The sequence below is a fragment of the Pipistrellus hanaki genome (assembly GCF_964339955.1).
Source record: "Pipistrellus hanaki genome assembly, chromosome: 3".
Taxonomy (NCBI): domain Eukaryota; kingdom Metazoa; phylum Chordata; class Mammalia; order Chiroptera; family Vespertilionidae; genus Pipistrellus; species Pipistrellus hanaki.
Genome location: NC_140505.1, coordinates 189037844 through 189057319, shown reverse-complemented (window position 1 = coordinate 189057319; position 19476 = coordinate 189037844). Strand labels below are relative to the sequence as shown.

Genomic DNA, 19476 nt, shown 5'->3' with positions numbered 1-19476 from the left:
TGAAACCAATACAAATATTTTTTTAAATAAATAAGAGAACAAAGTTGGACTCACACCTTCCGAGTTCAAAACTTACTACAAAGCAGCAGTGACCGACAGAGGGTGGTCCCAGCCTGAGAACAGACATGGAGGCCAACAGAAGAGGGTGAAGGGTCAAGAAATAACCCCCCTCACCCTGACCAGTGTGGCTCAGTGGATAGAGCGTCGGTCTGCGGACTGAAGGGTCCCAGGTTCGATTCCTGTCAAGGGCATGTGCCTTGGATGCGGGCACATCACCAGTACGGGATGTGCAGGAGGCAGCTGGTTGATGTTTCTCTCTCATCGATGTTTCTAACTCTCTATCCCTCTACCCTCCTCTCTGTAAAAAATCAATTAAAAAAAAAAAGAACAGAGAATCTCTCTCCCTCCTCCCTGGCCCCCACTCGGACACAGTGCAGCCATCTGCAAACCAAGAAGAGAAGCAGCCCTAACCTGTTTAGCTCAGTGGGTAGAACATCAGCCTGTGGACTGAAAGATCCCGGGTTTGATTCTGATCAAGGGCATGTACCTTGGTGGCAGGCACATCCCCAGTTGGGGGCGTGCAGGAGGCAGCTGATCGATGTTTCTCTCTCATCAATGTTTCTAACTATCCCTCTCTCTTCCTCTCTGTAAAAAATCAATAATATATATATATATATATATATATATATATATATATATATATATATATATATATATATATATATGAGAGAGAGAGAGAGATGGAGAGAGGGACGCCATTCTGGTTCACATTTCAGAGACACGGCTGGGGACGCCGAAGAGAAACATTCCCGGCGTTCCAGGAAAAATGCCCAGAAAGGGGCTTTTCAGAAGGTGTGCAGGCATGTCACAGGGACAGAAAGAACACACAGGTTTCTGAAGAAAGGTTCTAAGCGAAGGGAGGGGAGGGGACCTGTTTGCATTGGGTGCTGCCGAAGACCAAAGGAAAACCAAGGACGCCTCAGAGGAGCGGAGGGACACTGTTTAACACCCCGGCCGGCTCAGGGGCGGCCTTCCACACCCGGGCGAAGGAGCACACACGGAGCCTCCCCCCATCTCCCTGTGGTCCTCGTCCTGCGAACACGGACTGTGCTTCTAGTCCTTTTCTCGGGCCTGCAAGAAGGCCACTGGGTGTTGGGGTCTCCAGGCCGTACCTTAGGGTCTGGCCGGGCGCCCGCGTTGATGACCCTCCCCTCCCTCCGGGCAGGGCACTGTCCACAGTGACAGGCTCTGCAGGACCAGTGTCTGGGAAGGAGAGAGGGACTTAATTACATACAGGTTATCAGGAATGTGCACTGAGCTGGCGTGGATTCAGATAACTAGCCCCGAACATCAGGGTTCCAGTGGGAATTAGCTTTTAGCCTCCTCACGGGCACCAGGGAAAGTTCAGATCTGTCCTTAGAGCACCTGAAGGCAGAGGGGGGCCATGCCAAGGCCCTGGGGCAGGTGCGTGAGTGGAGGGCGGGGAGGGACAGGAAGTGGGGAGGCAGGGGGGCCAGAAGGGGCCCGGGTTCGGCAGCCATTCCATGAGTCTCATCCTCGATGCTTCTCTCTCTCTCCCTCTCCCTTCCTCTCTGACCTCACTGTATATGACCCCCAGCGGTGAGAACAGGGGTGCAGGTGGAGGGTCCCCGCAGGGAGGGAAGGAGAGAGGGGGGCAGGGCGGCAGCCTGGAGGCGGCGGACTAGAGTGTGCCATGTTGGCGCCAACAGGATTTCCTGGAGGAGGCTGAGGGCTGGAGAGCAGCCAGGGACGCTCTGCTCTTTGATCTGAGCCCCTGGGCGCTGGGCCTGGCGCCTCGGAGATGCAGGTGGGAGGGAGGGAGAGGGAGGGGGGAGAAGGGAGGAGTAGGGAGGGGAGGAAGGGGGCGGCGCTGTCTCCACCATGGAGAGGCCGCTGGGCACCGGGGGCACCAGCAGAGGATGGGGAGGGAGGGGGAGAAGGGGAGGCGGGGCTTAGGGCGGAGGGGCGGGGCGGTGTCTGGGGCGGGGCTTGCGGAGAGGGAGGCTTAGGGTGGAGGGGCGGGGCTTAGGGGACCGTGTGGCTTAGGAAAGGACGGGCGGGTGTCCAGGGGCGGGGCGGAGGGCGGAGGGCGGGGCTTAGGGAGGGTGGGGCGGGGCGAGTGCCCAGGATGGGGGCGCTGAGCCGCCAGGCCAGGGAGCCCCTGGAGGTGCGGGGCCCCCTCCCAGCTGAGCTGGGGAGGCCTGAGCGGAGGGCTGCGGCGGGCGGGGGAGGCCAGCAGGGACGCGCGTTCAGCAGCGGAGGAGGGGGCGGGGGGACTAGGGGGCCAGGGGGAAGGGGGGGCGGGAGCCGCTAATGGGAACGAAGGCCAGCTGGGGGCCGGAATGCTCTAAAACCAGCCTAGGGCTGGGGCGGCGCACCCCGGGGCTTCGCTCCGTCCTGGCTGTGGGTGGGAAGTGGTGACTTTACGGCTCATGAATGTCCCTCCATGAAGCGGTTCCAAAAATACCCTCCGTGCCCCGCGTGGCCCCGGGCTGAGCGCTGACCTGTGCAGCAGGTCACGGTGTGACTCGGGTTTAAGGGCACAGGCCCAGATCGCAGGCTCCATCCCCAGAGTGGGGCAGTGATTCTCTCTCATCATTGATGTTTCCATCTCTTTTTTCCTCTGAAATTTCTTTTTAAAAATTATTTTCTAAAAATACTTTTCATGAATTCCCTCAGACCTCCCTTTCACTTTCTTCCTTTAAACTAGGGGTGTCGAACTCAATCAGAGAAGGGGCCAAAATCTAAAATCCAGCCTAAATCGCGGGCCGAATGGTTTACTGAACAGTCATAAACTGACAATGTCATAAACTGACAGCGGAGTGCAGTGATGACAGCGCGGTGCGGGCCACATTGCAAGGCCTGGCGGGCTGGATTTGGCCCGCGGGCCTTGTGTTTGACACATGTGCTTTAAACAATAAAATAAAATAAAAATATATATATTGTTGAGTTTTTACAGAGAGGAAGGGAGAGGGATAGAAAGCTAGAAACATCAATGAGAGAGAAACATGGATCAGCTGCCTCCTGCACACCCCCTACTGGGGATGTGCCTGCAACTTGACGGGAATCGAACCTGGGACCTTTCAGTCTGCAGGCCGACGCTCTATCCACTGAGCCAGACCGGTCTCAGCTCCACTTCACTTTCTGAGAGATGTTTAAAGTGGCTCCGGGTATGAGTTTAAGCCGAGCTCTGGAAGGGTGGGGCGTGGGGGAGCAGTCAGCAGAGCTGTTCCTGAGGGGCAGGCTCCCCACGGCTGCCCCCCACCCCCGCCAGGCTCTGCTCCTCCAGGCGCCCAGGCTCCGCAGGAGAGGCCGTGGGTGACACGGGTACTCGTCCCGCCGGGCGCACCTCTGTGTGCCGGCCCCACCCAGCGCTGCCTCCTCCCACAGAGGGACCCGCTGCCCGGACGCCGTCTCGGCTCCTTTTGGACGGGGAGGCGCCCGGTGGGGAATCGCGGCCCCAGCCTGGGCTTTCGGGCCAGGAGCCGGGAGCTGGTCGGCTGTGGGTGCCCAGAGGCCCCCCAGATGGGCTGTGCTGTGGGCATGGGACCTGGGCCGGGGCCTGGGGCCGTGTCCAGCGGGCAGGCTCCGGGCGCCCACGCCGGCTGGCCGTAGGGCACGGCGGCCACGGCGGGCGGGCAGCCCCCGGCGTGGAGGGAGCTGGCAGGCCGGTGCTGGTCCTCGTGTGTGCGGACGGGACAGGCAGTCCCAGCGCCGGGCCGGGTGGCCGGGGACGGGGCGCAGCACAGAGCCTCCGGGGCCAGGGGGTCGGCACCGCCCGCCTGCTCTCACGCTCTCACCTTGGGGGGCTCACTGAGCACATGCACCCCCATCTCCATCCCCGCACCCTCGGGCTCCACTCCTCCTGTGTCCAAATGAACCCCACCTCCCAGACCGCCCCCCCTCCTGTTCTCAGGACCCCTCCTTCCTGGGCCCTGGCCCCCCTGCCAGCCACTGGCCCACACATCACCCCGCCCTTTCCCAGCCCTCCACACTGCCCCCCACAATACCCCCCACAATGCCCCCATGCCCCCCACACTGCAGGCATCTGCACCAGAGGGCCTCGCTGAGGGACATGGGGGTGCTTTCTCCGTCTCCTGGTCCAGCCCTGTCCCCCCATTCCCCTCCCCGCCCAGGCCTAGCTGGGGCCTCCTTCTGGGCACAGGGAGGGCGGCTGGCCTCTCCTCTGCACCCCGCCCCCCTCTCCTCTGCACCCCGCCCGAGGCTGGAGGAACCAGCGGTCACTAAGCACCGGTTCCTGCTCAGAAGCACCTGGGGGCGGGGCCTGGGCGGGGCCTAAGACCCTGGGGGCGGGGCCTGGGGCGGGGTCTGAGACCCTGGGGTAGGGCAGGTGCCTGCCTCCCCTAGGAGTGGGCGGTGCCAGTGACAGTAGGGTGCCCGCCCGCTGAGGGTCTGGGCAGGCAGATTCCTGGCGGAAGAGGTGTGGCAGGGGCCAGAGGCCAGTCAGTCAGCTCACCCCTTGAGCCCCAGGTCAGGGAGATGGGCTCCCACCCAGGACCCTCCTCCTCCCGGGATGGGGGCCCCTCAGCTACAGATGCCCTGGCCCTCTGGGGGGCCCCCATACCCGTTTCCACACCTGCCAGGCCCAGTCAGTGCGGGGGACCGGTACCCCTCCCCCCAGGGGGCCTCATGCCTCCCCACCCGGCCACCGCTGGCACTGGGCCTGGTCCCAGGAACAGCTCTCCTGTGGGGACCAGGCCGGGGAGGGCAGTGGTCAGTGCTGAGAGGCGGGCCCTGCCCAGACGGTCCAGCGGCCTGGACAGGGGGTCAGTGTGTAATGGGAGCTCCACGCTCAGGCCTTGCCACGTCTGCCTGGAAAGCCAGCGGCCTGGAAACCCGTGCCGGGGGCTCGGCAACGCCCCCTCCGAGGCCGCCGTGGGGAGGGCGGGCCATCGAGGTGCCCGAGCCAGCCGCTCGGCTGCGCCTCACCCGCTCGGCCCCGGCCCGGGTCCGGGACGGAGGGGCTCTGCGGGCAGGTGCCAGGCTTGGCTGCCCTCTTCCCGGCCACGGCCACGGCGCCGTGGCTGCGGCTCACGGGCAGGAGGACCCCTCGGCCCCGCTGTCCAGCCCCCCGGCCGCCTGGGGACCCGCCCGTCCCTCCGAGTCCTCTCAGGGCTGCGGGCGCTCGCCGGGGTTCCGGGCCCCGGGGTCTGCCCGCTGCAGGCGTGGGGGCCGGGCTCCTGTGGTTACTTCCCTTTTCCGAGAAGCAGCCGCCGAGGTTCCGTTTCGGGCTGCGCAGAGGGAGGGGAGCAGCAGTTCTGGTCGCCCCGGCCTCTCTCTTCTGGCCGGGCTGCGGAGGCCGGGAGGGGGCCGCTGGGCGCTGGCCGCTCAGAGGTCAGGCCCCACAGGTGTGACCCCGCGCTGCCGGCCGGGCAGGAGCCAGAGCAGAGATGCGAGCTGGCCGGCCGCCGGGCGTTGGAGCCGAGGCTGGTGTCAAGCAGAACTTGGTTCTTTCCACCAGGATCTCCGGGTTCTGTGCAGCCCCCGGGGAAAGTCCCACAGCCACAGGTGCTGTGCAGAACCCGAGCCAGTGGCTCTAAAGGAGCCTTGAGCCCTGGCTGGTGTTGCTCAGTGGGTAGAGCATCAGCCTGGGGACTGATGGGTCCCAGGTTCCATTCCAGTAAGGACACAAGCCTGGGTTGTGGGTTCGATCCCCAGGAGGGGGCGTGCAGAAGGCCGCCGATCAATGATTCTCTATCATGGATGTTTCTCTCTCTCCCTCTCCTTTCCTCTCTGAAACTAGTAAAAATGTTTTAAAAAATAAAAATGCCTTGCTATGAACTAGCTCTCGGCACTTGGTGACTAAGTGGGCGCCTTGGCCGTCCCAGGGCCTGACTCAGGATCCCCTGGAGATGAGCTAAGTGGGTGGCTGGTTGTCGGCTGTGCAGTGGGCGGGTGGACAGACGGACAGGTGGATCATGGACTGTGGAGGTGGGTGCATGGTTGGTGCCCAGGACCCTGGGCTGGCCAGTGCAGAGCCAGGATCCTGGTTTCGTGTGGGTGGCTGTCACAGGGTGGTGGGGGGAGTGGAGGGGAGCTGTTCTCGCCTCCCCTGGGTCCCCCTCCTGGGAGCAGCGGGTGAGCCGGGAGGAGCTGGCGGCCGGGAGCACCCCCAGCAGCAGGCGGGCCAGCAGGGCCGTGGGAACTGGCACCCCATCTCCCTCCATCCACTCGGCTCTGCCGGGAATTCCCGGGCCACAGTGGCTCCTCCTGGGACGAGGGTGCACCAGGCCCCCCAGACCATGCCAGGAGCAGCACCCTCGCCCTGCCTGCCCACTTTACTTCCCCAAACTCCCTGCCCTGCTCCCCGTGCGGCCCTCGGACACTCCTCCGTCCAGTCCGACTTCCAGAGCAAACAGGCAGCCCGGCATGGGGACCTCCCGGGGGGGAGGAGAGGGCAGGGGGGGCACCCAGACCCTCCCCAGCCAGCCTCCCACACTGCCTCACCCCACCGTCACACCCATCACCCACTCTGCACCCAGGCCTAGCCGCCTGTGCCCCTGGCCTCCTGCTCACCCTCAGACCTCCCAGTGGCCGGAAGGCATGACCCCCCCCAACCTGCGTGGCCTGAGCGAGGGCCCTCTGCTCGCCCGGCTGGCCGCCTGGAGGAGACGAGGTTCTCGGGGCCAAGCCCTCACATGGCCTCTGACCTCCGCCGGCCCCATGTCACTCCCCCCCCCAGGCCTGCCTGCTACCTGAACCCCCGCAGGCCGGACGGCTCAGCCAACCAATGCCGCCCCCTCAGCTGCAACCGGGGCAGCGACACCAGGCCTCCCGGCCTCCCGGGAGGGGGACCGGCCTGGGCCCCCGCTGCCACTCCTCACAGGTGGGGAGGGGCTTCACCCGCCCGCCCCAGCCCCATACACACAGGACATCCTTCTATACAAAACAATTTAATGAAATGCTTGTATAAAAAATACCATTTCCAGACATCTTGCTTTTAAACGGAAGAACCCCGTCCCGGTGCCCAGGACCACAAACAGCTGCTAAAATAAATTAACGGCCTGAGACTCTGCCGCCCCCGCCCCCCCGCCCTCCGAGCCACAAGCAGACTGTACAAGTCAATAATTTAAAACCCACTCCCGGGTGCAGAGCCCCACGGGGGTCACCCACCCCTTAAATTAGCCACTGTACAAGCCCACCCGCCACAGAGGCAGGTGGGGTCGGACTGGGGTCCACACAGCCACCCGCCCCAGGGGCCCCGCAGAGGGGCGCTGAGGACCCCGACAAATAAATTAACAATAAATAGCCCTCCGCGGGGTCACCATAAATAGACGCTCGCAGGCTTGCCGCACAGACGGGGCGCCGTGCGGAAGCAGAGCCTGCGCGTTGCATTGCTTGTGCACAGACGCCCCCAGGCACCCGGAGGCGGTGCGGGAGGTGGGCACGGGACACGCGTGCTCGTGGTCCAGACAAGGCCATGGGGCACACGTGCTCCTGGTCCAGCCTGGCCTGGGTGCCTCCGGAAGCAAAGGACAGGGACAGGCTCGGGTCCAGCACCGCCTGGACAGACGGACCGCCCTGGGGTCTTTGGACAGACAGCTGAGCAAACCCAGTCCCGTGAGAGCAGCGTTCGAAAGGCACTCAAAGCTAAGGAGCAGGCCCAGTGCCAAGGTGACGGTCACCAGGGTCAGAGGTCACTGCTGTCCCGGCAGAAGGCCCGGAGGAGCCCTGCGGGCCGGGCTGGGCAGCGGGTCCCTTCGGCCGCGGCAGACGCCGTCCCTCCTCACAGGCTCTCGCTGCTCGAGGTGGTGCTGGTGCCGTCGTCCGCATCCAGGGCGCAGAGCCGCAGGTCACAGCTCTCGGGGGCCCCGTCCGCCCTCAGCATCCAGGGGTGCGCGGCGATCTGGTCCAGCGAGGGCCGCTCCGAGGGCCGCAGCGACAGGCACCACTGGATGAGCTGCTGACACTCTGCGGGGAGAGGGAGGGGGGGTCAGCGGGCCGGCTCCGGGCCTGTCCCCCGCCCCGGGCCTGTCCCCCCCCTCCGCCCCCCCTTGGCCCGGCCCCGCACGCACCCGGGGAGACCCTCCGGCGGAAGAAGAGGCGGCCCCGCAGGATCTCGTCGTCCTGCTCGAAGGGGATGTCGCCGCACACCATGTCGTAGAGCAGCACGCCCAGCGACCACACGGTGGCCGAGCGGCCGTGGTAGCGGTGGTAGCGGATCCACTCGGGGGGGCTGTACACGCGGGTGCCTGGGGGGGACACGCGGTCAGGGAGCCCACCCGGGACCCCGGGACCCCGCTCCTCTCTGCTCCGCCCGCAGAGCCCGGTGCAGCCGGTGCCAGGAGAGGGAGCCGCGCCGGCGGAGTCTCCGCCTGGAAAAACCCGCGGGCGGGAGAGGCGGGGCGCGGGCGGCTGGGGAGGAGGAGGCAGCAGCGGAGGGGCGGGCGCGGCGCGGTCACGTGGGCGCCGGCTCGGGTTTCACAACAATCAGCTGTGGGCGGAGGGGGCGGGGGACTGCGGAGCGAGCGGGAGGGGAGGAGGGAGGAGGCGTGGGCGGGCGGGGAGCCCCGGCTTCCCCGGCACCGCAATGCGGGTTATTTCTGCCGGCGGCCCGCTCCCCCCGCTCCCGGCACGCAGCGCCCGCAGGAAGGGGAGCCCACGCAGCGCCGTGGGGCCCGGCACTCCCTACGCAGACGCAGACACAGACGCGCACACACAGAGACACAGACACACAGAGACACAGATACACACACACACACACACACACACACACACACGCACACGCACACGCACACGCAGACACCGCGACCCTCCAGTCCCCCCACCCCCTTACCCGTGCGCCCCAACACGGCCAGAAGGAACGGTCTGAGCCCACCTCTCCCCTCCCCCCTCCGCCCCCCCCCCCCCCCCCGAACCAAACCAAACTGAACCGAACCGGCTCGGGATCCGCCGGGGGCTGTGTGTGAACGCCCCCCCCCGCCCCGCGGCCGTTACGGCCGTTGGAACGCGCCCGCGCCGCTCACCGTCGAAGTCGGTGTAGACCGTGTCCCGGAGCAGCGCGCCGGAGCCGAAGTCGATGAGCTTGAGCTCGCCGGAGCGCAGGTCCACCAGCAGGTTCTCGTCCTTGATGTCGCGGTGCAGCACGCCGCACGCGTGGCAGTGGCGCACGGCCGCCAGCACCTGCGCGAACAGGCGGCGCGCCAGCGGCTCGGCCAGGGCGCCGCGCTCCGTGATGAAGTCGAACAGGTCCTGCGCCGGCTCGGGCCGCTCCAGCACCAGCACGAAGCCGTCCGGCCGCTCGCACCAGTCCAGCAGGCGGATGACGCCGCGCGCGCCCGCCGCGCCCACCTTCCGCAGCAGCACCACCTCCAGCGGCACCGCCACGCCGCCCTGGGGGGGGGGGGACACGGCGGTCAGCGCCCGGCCGGGCCCGGCCCGACCCCCGCCCCGCCGCCCGCAGCAGCACCACCTCCAGCGGCACCGCCCCGCCGCCCGCCGGCCCGCACTCACGATGCTGCCCCACTCCGTCACCCGCTCCTTCACCACGTGCTTCACGGCCACCTGCGGGGGAGGCGGAGGGAGGCGGGGGTGAGGCCCGGCCGGGCCACGCCGCGCGGGGCGGAACACCCTGCCCGCCCGGCGGCCACTCACCGGGAGCCCGTCGGCGATGCGGGTGCCCGCGTAGACGGTGCCGAAGCCGCCGCTGCCCAGCACGGCGCCCACCTGGTACACCTTCTCGAAGCTCTCCTTGTCCGCCTTGCCTGCGGGGCCGCGAGGGCGGGGTTGGTGCGGCCCGAAGGCGGCCCCGGTCCCCCCGCCCTTCGGAGCCCCGGTCCCCCAGCACCTCCGCCCCCTGGAGCCCCAGCCCCCCGGCCCCTCCGCCCCCCCCGGAGCCCCGACCGGCCCCCCGCGCCCCGGAGCCCCAGCCCTCCGGCACCTTCGCTCCCCGGCACCTCCTCCCCCCGGCCCCCGCGCCCCCCGGAGCCCCAGCCCCCCCGGCCCCCGCGCCCCCCGGCCCCCCGGCCCCCGCGTACCCGGCGGCAGGGTCTTCCCCGGGAGGAGGTCCGCGCCGCCCGGCCCGCACAGGTGCGCCAGCGACCCGAACTTGGAGAGCAGCATCGCGGGCGGCGGGCGCGGGCGCGGGCGCGGCTCCGGACGCGGGAGGGCGGCCTCCCCGGCCGCGCGGACCCCGAGCCCCAGGCGGCGGGCGCGGCGGGAGCGCCGGTCCCTGGCGCAGCGGGCGAGACGCGCGCGGGCGAGGCCGTCACGCGGTGCAGCGGCCGGCGAGCTGCGTGGACCGCGTGGGCGCGCGGCAGACTGAGCGGCTCGCACTCCCGCCGCCTCGTCCGGGCTTTTGGGCCGCGGACGCGCGTATCCCTCCGCGGGGGCGGGGCGAGCGGGACACCGCCCTCCTCCGCCGGGTCCGCGCGGCAGCCGCCCCCGGGAGCCCGCCGGAGCCGCTGCGGGGACGGCGGGGAGAGGCCGGGCGGCGCCTCGGGGCCGGTGCGGCGGGCGGGCGGGGCGCGGCGGGCGGGGGCGCGGCGGGCGGCGGGACTACCTCGCCTCAGTGGACCGCGGAGGCGCCGGGCGCGGAGGGAACCGCCTCGCGCGCACATACAGCTCGGCGCACGCGCAGCTTCGCGCGGGCGGTGCCGAGGCGCGTAGGGCGGGGCCGCGGGAGCCAAAGGGAGCCTCTGTTTTCAAAGGGCACCGCGGCCTCGGCCAATCGTGGCGCGCGGGAGGGGCGGGGCCTCCCGTGGGCCCACCCAGGCTGCGCCGGGAAGGTCACCGGCGACACGCGCGCCTTAGCGACCGGGAGGGAGGCAGGGGCGTCCGTTGCTGTGAATGGATGGGGGTCCCGGGACGGACGGGGTCCCGGGGGGCGCCTCTCGCGCTGCCCCAGGCCCGTACGTGTGCGTGTGCGTGTGCGTGGCCCGCAGTCCGCGCGGGGAGGCGGCGTTGCCCCTCCCGGAACCGGCAGCGCCCGGGACCCTGCCCACCCTCGGGGCTCATTCCTAGCCCGGCTTGTCCTCCAGCCCCGAGGGCCTTCGCGTCTTCCTGGGACCTCAGCCCTGCTGCCCTCCCCCCCCCCCCCATTCTGTGCGCCTCCTCGGTCTGCACCCACCTGGCTGCCCCCGGGCCCGGGGCTGGCCATCGCGCCCACAGACCCCCTGACCACCGCGGTCAGCGCCCGGCCAGCCAGGCCCACCCGAACCTCCTACACGGCCACTCGCCTGGGCGGCGGTGCGACCCGGCCCCACGGCTGCCCGCCAAGGCCACTGTCCTGAGCGGCTCGGGGCTCGGTGTGGGCATCCTGTGCCAGCCCGGGGTCGGAACGGGACGACCATGCCTCCACTCGGGCCCCAAAGAGGGTTGAGGGTTGGGGGAGCCAAGAGGCCTGGGGGACCCCCAGTGTGCACAGGGCCGCCACAGGCTCCCCCAACCACTGCAGCCTCCCCCGCGTGCACCCCTCCCCCGCACAGCTTAGATTCTTCCGGGAGCAGCACCTGCCCAGCTCCCTCCTGCCCTGAGGGCCCGGACCTAAGGGAGCTCCGGGGCAGAGTGTGGGTCCTGGAAAGGGGCCGAGGGCCCCGGGGCCTCCCCAGTGGCCCCGCCCAACTGGCCTCTGGCCTTGGAGTCCACCTTCGGAAGCCAGCACCCCGTGAACCCTACCAGCTTGACCTGAAGACCTGGAGTCTCCCCCGCTCAGCAGTGGACACTCACTCAGCGGCCGGGAGGGGCGGTGTGCGTGCCCGCTCCTCTGCCCTCCTCCCTCCCAGCCCCGCGGGGTCTCCTGAGTGGGCGGGACCCCGGCCTGGACAGCAGGAGGCAGCCTCTCTCCTGGGTGAATCCCTTAGAGCCTTCCTCCTCTCCCCAGACAGTTGTGTGTGTTGCAGACACGCTGTTGTCTGCGTGTGTGAGAGCGTGTGTGCGTGTGTGTGTGTGTGTGTGTGTGTGTGTGTGTGTGAGAGAGAGAGAGAGAGAGAGCGCGCGCCTGTGTGAGCATCCTGTTCCAGCTGTGAGCTCCATGACGGGTCAGTCGGCCTGTGCCCTCCAGGGCCCAAGGAGGGGGCTGGGCAGGGGGCCTGGCATCTCTCTGCTGGTGCAGCCACGGGGGCCTCATGTCCAGGATATTGGGGGCCCTGGTGCGCCAGACAACTCTGCCCAGTGAGTGCCCGCCTCACCCGGCCCCTACCCTGCAGGGGGGCAGGCCCGAGGCCGGAGGGGTTCCCCAGCTGCAGAGCCCAGCTGGGGTGGAGCCAAGTCTGAGACCCAAGAGCCTTTTGCTCTCTGCCCTGGGCGTGGCCCTCGGTGAGTGACCACCGGCCCCCACCCCCCTGCCCGCAGGCCTGAGCCACGCCCTTTGCCGCACCGGACGCTGGTCATCTGTTTTTTTCCTGGTTCCTGGAAGGCCCATCCAGTGGGCCTTAAAAATAGTCCAGGAAGAGGAGAGCATTGGGGGGGCGGGGGAGAGAAGGAACATTTGTAATAATATGAACAATAAAAATTTATTAAAAAAAAAACTGGAAAAAAAAATAGTGCAGGAAGGCCTGGCCCTTTTCCCCTCCTCCATGGCAGCAGGCGGCGGGAGGCCAGGCGGAGGCACCCTGACCCTGCAGCCCCGCTGACAGGAGGCCGGCCTCCACCCCCCACCAAGGGGCCCCCCAGTGACAGCGCCAGGACCCTGCCCACCCCGCCCTCCTCACGCTCCCCTCTTCCTCCGAGGGGAGCAGGCTGGGGTGAGGGTGACGGAGAAGCTGTGGAAGGGACCCCAGAAACGGCCAGCCCCCAGGTCATCCCGTCCTGCGGGGGAGGAGCGGCTCTGTCCCCATGGTGACGGCCGGGCTGGCCGCCCTGGATTAGGGAGGAAGAGGAGAGTGGACAAAGGGCCCAGGCCACTCACACTGTCTCTCACAGCTACAGCCCCCCCACATATGCACACAGACACACACACACACCACACACACAGACACCCCACACAGACACACACCCACACACACCACACACAGAGACACAGAGACACACATAGCCACACACCTCCCACCACACACACACACATACACACACCACACACACAGACACACCACACACACAGACACACCACACACACACACACACAGAGACACACACAGACACACACAACCACACACCACACACACACAGAGGGACACACACAGAGACACACACCACACAGGGACACACACACACACTCACACCAGGTTCCCCCCCCATTGCAAACCCCCCCCCCCCCCCCCGGCCTCCACTGGCCTCACACCCGCACCGCAGCCTCTCACCCGCCGGGAGGGCAGCCAGGGGGCCCGCCGGGGTTTTGCAATGCTCCCCACAGGCGGCCGGGCGGGGCCAGGGCTGGGGGTGCGTCCGTGGGCGCTGGTGGACAGAGCCTGGTGAACTCTGCCCTGGGACGGCCAGGCCACACTGGGCACCGCGTCTGCACCGGCCTGGTCCCCGGCAACCCTCGGTCTCTCCCTCCCCACCCTCCCCCGGACCCCGGCCCACCCTCCCCCGGACCCCGACCCAGCCTCAGTGCCAGCCAGTCTCTCCCCCCCCCCAGCACTGACTGACCATGCCCTGCCTGGCCCCCCTGTCTGTCCGTGGGGGCTCTGGTCACCCCGTGCAGGCCCGGAGGAGGGGCCCGAAGGAGGGGCTCCCAGCACACAGTGGGCGCCTGGTAGATGCAGCCCTGGGGGCTCTGGCTGTTGCGGGCACAGGCCCGGGTGAGGATGAGGAGGAGGCCTCGAGGGGAGGCCCCCCCCCCCGGGTACTGCTCAGCGGACTCTGGAGGCGGCACCTGCGACTGCCCGGGGCCAGGGTTTGGGTCCGAGCTGCACAGCTGGAGCCAGCCAGGTCTCCTCTCTGAGGGGGCGCTCTGGCCTGGCCGGCGTGGCTCATGGTGGAGCTTTAACCCCTGAACCAGGAGGTCACGGTTCGATTCCCGGTCAGGGCACAGGCCAGGGTTGTGGGCTCCATCCCCAGTGAGGGGCGTGCAGGAAGCAGCTGATCACGATTCTTATCATTGATGTTTCTCTCTCCCTCTCCCCTCCCCTCTCTGAAATCAATGAAAATATGTTTTTAATGTTAAAAAAAGCAGGAAGGGCCGCTCTGTGCGGGCACCGCGGGGGTTCCGAGGCACTTCGCTCAGCCCCACCGGCCACGCTGACCTCGGCCACGGAGGAGCCACCCCTTAGAGAGGGGCCAGGGAGACCCCGATGGCCTCGGAGAGGCGCCCTCAGTGAGCCCTGGTGCCCCATCCGCCCCTCGGGTACAGCCTGGGGGAGAGGGTCACCGCCAGGAAGGAGCCCACTCCGGATGGACGGACGGCCGGTCAGACAGCCGTGTGGGAGAGAAGCTCGGCAGATGGAAGGCGGCTTCAGGTCAGGCTCGATCTGTCCCTGCCCGCAGCCCCAGGCAGCACCCGCAAGCTCGGAGCCCACCCGCCCTCGAGGGTCCCCTGCTTCGATGGTTCAGGAGAACCAGGGTGGCGGAGGGGCCCCACTCCTGAGCGAGGGGCAGGGCCTGAGTGGCCCCCAGCACCCGGAGGCAGCCCTGGCACGCGAGCTCCCTGGGCCTGCCCCACGCGCCCTCTCCCGTCCTGCCTGCGGGAGCCAGCAGCCGGGGGGCAGGGGCAGGTCCTGGGCGTGGAGCCCAGCCAGGGTGGGGCACGTCCCCCTCCCCCGCCCCCACCCCGGCCAGGTGTGGGAGGCCGAGCTGCCCGGCTGCACCTCCTCCCACACCCCTGGCTGCGGGTTTGGGAAAAGGAACAGGTCTGGCTCCTGGGGGCCTCCCCAGCGCCCACTGGGCATTGAGATCCCAGGATGCAGCGGGGCAGAGCCGGATGGAGGAGCAGTGACCACCGAGGACACCCGTACTCCGCGGCTATCGGCCCGGCCTGTGTGGGACAGGGGGCGGGAGGCTGGGGACCCAGCCACACCCCGCTGCAGGCTTTCCCGCCTCAGCCTGCTGTCCTGGGGGAGCCCCTGGAGCAGGAGGAGTGGGGATGCTGGCCAGCCCCCCACCATCCCGAGTTCAGGCTCCAGCGGGGACCGGCAGTCTCGAGGGCCCCCGGGACCTGGGCTCTGCCCTCGCTGGGCCTGCGTTTTCCTCAGGCGCCTGACCCGGGGGCCGTGACCAGGAGAGAGCCTGCTGGGCCCTGGCCGGGCTCCTTCCAGCCTCAGGGCTGCCCCATCCTGGGGAGTGAGAGGGGGGCCCCGGCCAGGCCAGAGGCCACGTGGACCCCAATGAGAAGGTGCCCCAGCTCCCGGCGAGGTGCCCCTGCCTGCTCCCCCTGCCCTCCACGCAGGGCGGGACGCTGCGGGCCTCCTGCAGGGATGGCAGTGGCGTGGGATTCCGGGCCAGGAGCTGGGAGACACCCAGAACCCCGGGGCTGGCCAGCCGGGCCCAGGGCCCTCACCGTAGAGCAGGGCAGCACGCGGTGTGGGCAGAGGCTGCCAGCTGGCCGCGAGGACGGCAGGGGCTGCGCTCACACTGGTCACCTGCCCTCTCGTCCTCACGCCCGGTCAGGCCTCCTGGCTCCCCTCCCCCCGGGGCAGGGGTCCTCCTCCCAGCCCCTCTGGCAGAGGGGATGTGGCTGCGCTGGGTGTGGCTGAGGGCTGGACAGGGCGTCTGGCCAGCCTGCCCACCGTCCAGATGGGGAGCTGAGGCCCGGCCCCGGTGGGGTCATGGGCAGGCCCAAGGGCCACCCGGGGCCCAGGGCCGGACCCTGTCAGCACAGCTGGACCAACTCCCCAGAGGAGCCGGGAGAGCGGGCTGGGGCCACCCTGAGGGAGGGGGCGTGGGGGCAGGGCATGCACAGGTGCGCACACGGACACACAGCAGTGCATTCGTGGTGGGACTGCGGGTGGGGGTGCTGCCGCTGGGGCAGAGCCGCTGAGTCACCCCGAGGACGGAGGAATGAGAACTATGGCAGGAACTCAGGCTCCCCGCCCCCGCACCTCCCCTGCCCAGACCCTCCTGCCTCCTGCCCCTGGCCGAGCCTGGCCTGGAGGTGGAGAGTGTCAGGGTCCTGCAGGCCGGCCTGTGCTGCAGGCCACCCTCCCGTCCCCGGCCCCGGGCCCCAGGGCAGTGTCCCCACAGCAGCCCAGGAGCCGGCCCCACAGCCTGGGGGTGTGCCCAGCTGCTGGGACAGCCTGGCACTGACCGGCCCACCTGGGCCACCACCCCTCGGCCTTTCTGCCGGGCCTGCTCAGGGCAGGGCCCCGGGAGCTGTGCTGGGAGGCAGGGCTCGGTGCCCCTGGTTCCCCCATCGCCGCACAGCAATGCGGGGCCCTGGGGTCCACGCGGGGCGCCCTCCCGTTTGCGCCAGGTCGGTCTGCAGCCACTCCCCGCACGGCTGGAGGCAGTGCCCACGCAGGCCCTCTGCCCGCGCGCGAGCACGCGCGCGCGCACACACACACAAACACACACACTCACACACACACACCCGTCGCTGGGTCTGGCCCCACCCTGCGTGGTTCCCTCAGAGGCTCCCGCGGGCGGCTGGGCAGGAGGGAGGCTGACTCCTGGTTTCTGGGACACAGCGTCGGGGTTTCGACCTGCAGTCCCTCCCTCACTCCCTCCCCGGCGGGCGAGTCAGCACCTCCGTGACCTGGGACTGAGGTGCCACCGCCCACAACACTGATCCTGGAATCCGCCTGCCCCACCTGTATGGCCCCCAGCCCCAGCCCCAGCCAGGACCACAGCCACAGCCACAGCCCCAGCCACAGCCACAGCCCCAGCCCCACCTGTATGGCCCCCAGCCCCAGCCCCAGCCAGGACCACAGCCACAGCCACAGCCACAGCCACAGCCACAGCCCCAGCCCCAGCTCCACCTGTGTGGCCCCCAGCCACAGCCATGACCACAGCCACAGCCACAGCCACAGCCCCAGCCCCACCTGTATGGCCCCCAGCCCCAGTCCCAGCCACGACCACAGCCACAGCCACAGCCACAGCCACAGCCACAGCTCCACCTGTGTGGCCCCCAGCCACAGCCTCAACCCCAGACCCAGCCACAGCCCCAACCCCAGCCCCAGCCCCAGCCCCAGCCCCAGCCCCAGCCACGACCACAGCCACAGCCACATCCACAGCCCAGCCCCAGCCACAGCTCCAACCCCAGCCCCACCTGTATGGCCCCCAGCCACAGCCCCAACCCCAGCCCCAGCCACAGCCCCAGCCCCAGCTCCACCTGTACGGCCCCCAGCCACAGCCCCAGCCCCAACCCCAGCCACAGCCCCAGCCCCAGCCCCAGCCCCAGCTCCACCTGTATGGCCCCCAGCCCCAGCCACAACCACAGCCCCACCTATATGGTCCCAGCCTCAGCCACGGCCACAGCCCCGGCCACAGCAACAGCCACAGCCACAGCACTTCCAGGCCCCCCCCCCCACATCCTCTGTTCCCTCTTCTAGAGTCTGGAGCAGCTCTGAACACCCCCCCTTCCCCAGCTCAGAACCCTCCCTGGGTCCCGCCCTGGGTCCCTCTCGCCTGGGGAGGAAAGGCAGAGCTGTGTGTGGGCCTCAGTTTTTGCAATTGCAAAATGGGTCTTGGGGAGCACTAGGTCCTCAGGGGGAACTAGGACTCGGGGAGCACCAGGTCTCGGGGGGAACTAGGTCTCGGGGAGCACCAGGTCCTCGGGGAGCACCAGGACTCGGGGAGCACCAGGTCTCAGGGAGCACCAGGTCTCTGGGAGCACCAGGACTCAGGGAGCACCAGGTCCTCGGGGAGCACCAGGTCCTCGGGGAGCACCAGGTCTTGGGGAGCACCAGGTCTCGGGGAGCACTAGGTCCTCGGGAGGAACTAGGTCTCGGGGAGCACCAGGTCTCGGGGAGCACCAGGTCTCGGGGAGCACCAGGACTCGGGGAGCACCAGGTCTCGGGGAGCACCAGGACTCGGGGAGCACCAGGACTCGGGAGCACCAGGACTCGGGAGCACCAGGACTCCGGGGGGAGGTGTGGGTGGCGGGGCGGTGCCTGTGTGCTGGGCAGGTGGGGGCTCCTGAGGGGGACCCGCTCCTGCCTCTCCAGCCCCTCCCAGCGGGGAAGCCCTCTGCCAGCCTCTCCACCTCCAGACCAGCACCCACTGGGCCGGGCCGGGGCGGCAGGGCTGCTGGACTGGCCTCGGGGTCAGGCCTCGGGGTCAGGCCTGGGTACCCTTCCTGGTCCTGGGTCCCAGCCCCCGGCACCCGCCTGAGGCGTCTGCTGAGGCCCGCACACCACCCTGTGCCCCGCGGGGTTCTGAGGGCAGAGATGGGGCGGGCCCTTCCCGGGGCCCCATTCACAGGTGGGGAAACAGGCTCCAGCTGCCAGCCGGGTGGGCAGTGCTGCCAGCACACAGGCAGGAAGCCGGGGCCGGGGCAGCTAACGGGCTGAGGCGGAGATGGGGAGGGCCAGAGCCCAAGGCCAGGACGCTGGGGCGCCCCCTAAACCGGCCCTGTGCTCGTTCCGCAGAGAGGCACATCAGGACAGAAGTTGGGGTGTCTCATGGGGAGGACAGGGGGTCAGGAGAGTGGGGAGCGGAGGCTGGGATAGAGGGACCAGGCAGGCCAGGGTGCCGGGAGCAGGCGGCCTCAGAGAGGTGGGCCTGCTGGGGCGGGACCCAGCGGGCAGGAGGAGCCCCCCGGGGGCAGGCGGGGGGAGGGGAGGGGGTTGCACAGGGCGAGGGGCCCAGGCTCCTGCAGACTGACAGCTGCCGGGCGGAGCCTCTGGGGGTGTGGCCGGAGGTGGGAGCAGCAGCCCCCCAGCCAGGCTGCTGGGTGAGGGGGGCGGGCAGAGCCGGCAGGACCCCGAGCTGGGCCTCGGCCCACAGTCTGCCAGCCCCACCCCGTGACCGGCCTCCGGGCTCGGCCAGTTCCCGCTCTGCCAACCCCGCTGGCCGGCGCCCCGGGCGCTGCCCATGACGCAGGCTGTGACCTCAGCCGCCTGCTCCTGGCGAGGCCCCAGGCCTCCTGCGCACGTGTGGGTACACACCACACACACACACACACGCACACACACACGCACACGCACCTGGTCAGACCGGTTCTGCCTAGCCAGCCGGCCTCAGGCCTGTGCAGGGTCCCTCCCCTGGGCCCTGCCTCAGTTTCCCCACCTGAGGCCCTTTCAGGGCTGGGCCCAGGAGGAGCCTGAGCCGGGGCGGGAGGAGCAGTGAGAGGCCCGGTGCCCACACAGCCCGGTGCCCTCACAGCCCGGAGCCCCAACAGCCCGGAGCACCCACAGCCCGGTGCCCCCACAGCCCGGAGCCCACAGCCCGGTGCCCCCACAGCCCGGAGCACCCACAGCCCGGTACCCACAGCCCGGAGCACCCACAGCCCGGTGCCCACAGCCCGGAGCCCCCACAGCCCGATGCCCACAGCCCGGAGCACCCACAGCCCGGTGCCCCCACAGCCCGGAGCACCCACAGCCTGGTACCCACAGCCCGGAGCCCCCACAGCTCGGTGCCCACAGCCCGGAGCCCCCACAGCCCAATGCCCACAGCCCGGTG

The 19476-nt window shown here is 69.0% G+C and overlaps 1 protein-coding gene across 1 annotated transcript; it reads right to left on the bottom strand.

The window, feature by feature from the left end:
* Positions 1–6919: 6919 nt before the first annotated feature.
* On the bottom strand, positions 6920–10243 carry PIM3 (Pim-3 proto-oncogene, serine/threonine kinase). The gene is made up of 6 exons (XM_084877690.1): positions 10020–10243; positions 9637–9746; positions 9496–9546; positions 9009–9375; positions 8058–8234; positions 6920–7953 (listed from the first exon to the last, which is right to left on the bottom strand). Exons 1-6 carry the CDS (start codon positions 10102–10104, stop codon positions 7769–7771), a joined length of 975 nt encoding a protein of 324 aa, XP_084733816.1. The 5' UTR covers positions 10105–10243; the 3' UTR covers positions 6920–7768.
* Positions 10244–19476: the final 9233 nt, after the last annotated feature.